This window comes from Penaeus monodon, chromosome 35 (genome assembly GCF_015228065.2).
Source record: "Penaeus monodon isolate SGIC_2016 chromosome 35, NSTDA_Pmon_1, whole genome shotgun sequence".
Lineage (NCBI taxonomy): Eukaryota > Metazoa > Arthropoda > Malacostraca > Decapoda > Penaeidae > Penaeus > Penaeus monodon.
This window is the reverse complement of record NC_051420.1, coordinates 2,103,800-2,106,299: the sequence shown is the minus strand read 5'-3', so window position 1 is coordinate 2,106,299 and position 2,500 is coordinate 2,103,800. Positions and strand designations below refer to the sequence as shown.

The window sequence follows — 2,500 nt, the reverse complement described above, 5'->3', positions numbered from 1 at the left end:
AAGGTGGTAAATACCTGAAGTGTATGGCTTGTCAGACTTTCTCTGCCTGGAGACCCAAGTAGGGTAGTCCACGTCACCGAAAACTTCACCTGTAAATGAGTTTGTGAAAACGTGTCAGGATATCAGCAAAATACAAATGCTGTAGAGTATGTACGTCAGATCAGTGGAGTCGACACAACAATGGAAGAGTATTAAATCGATGTTTCAAAATGCTTTTCCCTGCCGTGGTTGTTATTATGTCATTACGTGTCTTTGCTAATTAGGGTTTTGGTTATAAGTGCTGTTATATCGTCTTCACGTACATACTTTTCATCTATCATATATCTTCATAAAGAGAAATACAATTAAATACAATTATTGTAATTGCTAAGAAGTGAATGATGACAAATAACTGACTTCAACATTGCCTCTTTAATTGTTATACCTATTCGGATAATTATCACATTTTTCAATCTGCACTTAGACCCAGTTTTGAAGTTAAAGTTCATTCTAAATGATAATATACAACTACCACATTATCGCTGTTACACAAGCAGTTTCTAGACCGGCTTTATCATTTATATTTTCACCTTTATAGTATTGTTATATAAGGGCGAAAAATTCCTCAGGGTATCTGTATCTAGTAGCAAGATATTAACATTTTAATTTTTACGGCATCCTAATTCCCAGCTGAAATATAATGTAAACGAAGTCTCTACCTTTAATTTTCAGATATTGCTAACTCCTCTTTATGTCATTATCTCAAAAAGCTATGACATAAACACAGCAACCTCATCTAACTACTAAATAACTTCACAAATGTCCCAATTCTTCCCCCCAGCGAAGCACCCTATACCCACGGGAATAGTGCTCGCAGCTGGTGGCAGCGGTGAGAGCGATTCCGCCCTCGCCCAGGTGGTGGTCGGACAAATAACACAGGTTGGTTGAGCCGGAGTTATCTTCCCCGCAGACACTATATTCGTCCTCCCCGCATACAGAGCAGAAGTCAAAGCTCTGGCAGGTCATGTCACTTTCTGAGGAATGAGGGTGCTAGTGATGATAAGAACAGATAAGGTAATAATGATAATATAATGGTGGCAGTAATAGTTAATGGTAAGGGTAGTGAAAATGATGACAATGATAATAATAATGATGATGATGATAATGATAGTGATTATAGTGGTCATCATTATGATGACCACTTGCCATTGCTTGCCATTATCAGTGATGATAATGGCAAGAATATTGATAATAATGGTGATAAAAATGATAATGCTAAAGATAACATATATATTGATAATAATAATGATAATATTTACAGCGATAATAAAAGTGATAATAATGAATTATCATTACCACTTATCCCAGTTATCATTATTATTATCATTACTTTCATCATCATTATAAGGTAATAACAACAACAGCATTTAAAAGTGAAATGATCGTCATAAAAAGTTTTTACCTCAGAATGTTGGTTTATTTTTAACACCATATATTTTTCTTTTTATTTCTTGCACCATACCTTTATTCATTTATTTATTCTTATTACTTCAACACCACATATTTTTCTTTTCATTTCTTACACATATCTTTATTTATCTATTTTTTTTCTTTCTTTCTCTTTTTGTTGTTGTTGTTGTTGTTGTTGTTATCAAGGGTTTACATTTGCAATAGACCACGGACCTTCGACACAAAGTTTGGCGCAGCTCGAAACGTCAGTCTTGAAGGCAACCAGTCTGTGCTTGTCGTTGGCCAATCCTTGATGGGGATATCGCGAGAACATCTGGTCGTTTCGCTCTGCAGTTCAAAAAGTCGGGACTTATATATATAGGTAGAGACAGACTGTTCTATAGATAATAACATGTATATAAAGACTCGCTATTTTACATAATCTCCTCCATCATTTTAAGTCTTAGATCGTATACAGTCCTCTATATTTTCAAGTTCATCATGTATGTTTACGAAGTGTGAAGGACCAGTCTATATTTGAAACACATGCCATTGCGATGTATCCAAAAAGACATACTAATACTTATAATTTCTGTTTCGAATACTGTAGCCTACAACACGTAGGCTACACCACGTGTCTATTCTTAGAAGGTGGTATTTTTTTTTTTTTTTAGACTTCTGTATCCGAAAAAAATGGGAAGTATGTTTAGACTCACATACTCAAAACACACACCCATACGTGTAGGGGCTATGTGCTTCGGACACAAGAGCCGAAAACGGGTAGTCCACGCCCTAACAACGCTAATTATGAACTTGGAGGTAAAGGAGACTAATACGCAGTTAACAGGGTTTAACCTTTCGATACAAAAGTCTACGGCGATGCACGCCCGATTTCACTTACTGGAGAAGTGGATGCACGAAGTCTGAACGCCATAGTTGCCTCCGTTAACCACGTCCAGGAAATGCTCTTGATGTAGATGACACAGGCGCTGCTCGTGACACCACTCGAAACTCTGGCACGTGATGCTCGTTTCTCGTGAGCAATATCTGAGGAGAAAATAAGCTTTGAAAA

At 36.7% G+C, this 2,500-nt stretch overlaps 1 protein-coding gene across 1 annotated transcript in view; it reads right to left on the bottom strand.

The window, feature by feature from the left end:
• Positions 1 to 2,500, bottom strand: part of LOC119595003 — an 18,880-nt gene that overhangs the window by 1,576 nt on the left and 14,804 nt on the right. Inside the window, exons 17-20 of the mRNA XM_037944135.1 lie at positions 2,330 to 2,475; positions 1,663 to 1,776; positions 840 to 1,013; positions 15 to 89 (exon numbers count right to left, since the gene is read on the bottom strand). Coding sequence (XP_037800063.1) covers positions 15 to 89; positions 840 to 1,013; positions 1,663 to 1,776; positions 2,330 to 2,475 — 509 coding nt within the window. The remainder of the gene's footprint in view (positions 1 to 14; positions 90 to 839; positions 1,014 to 1,662; positions 1,777 to 2,329; positions 2,476 to 2,500) is intronic.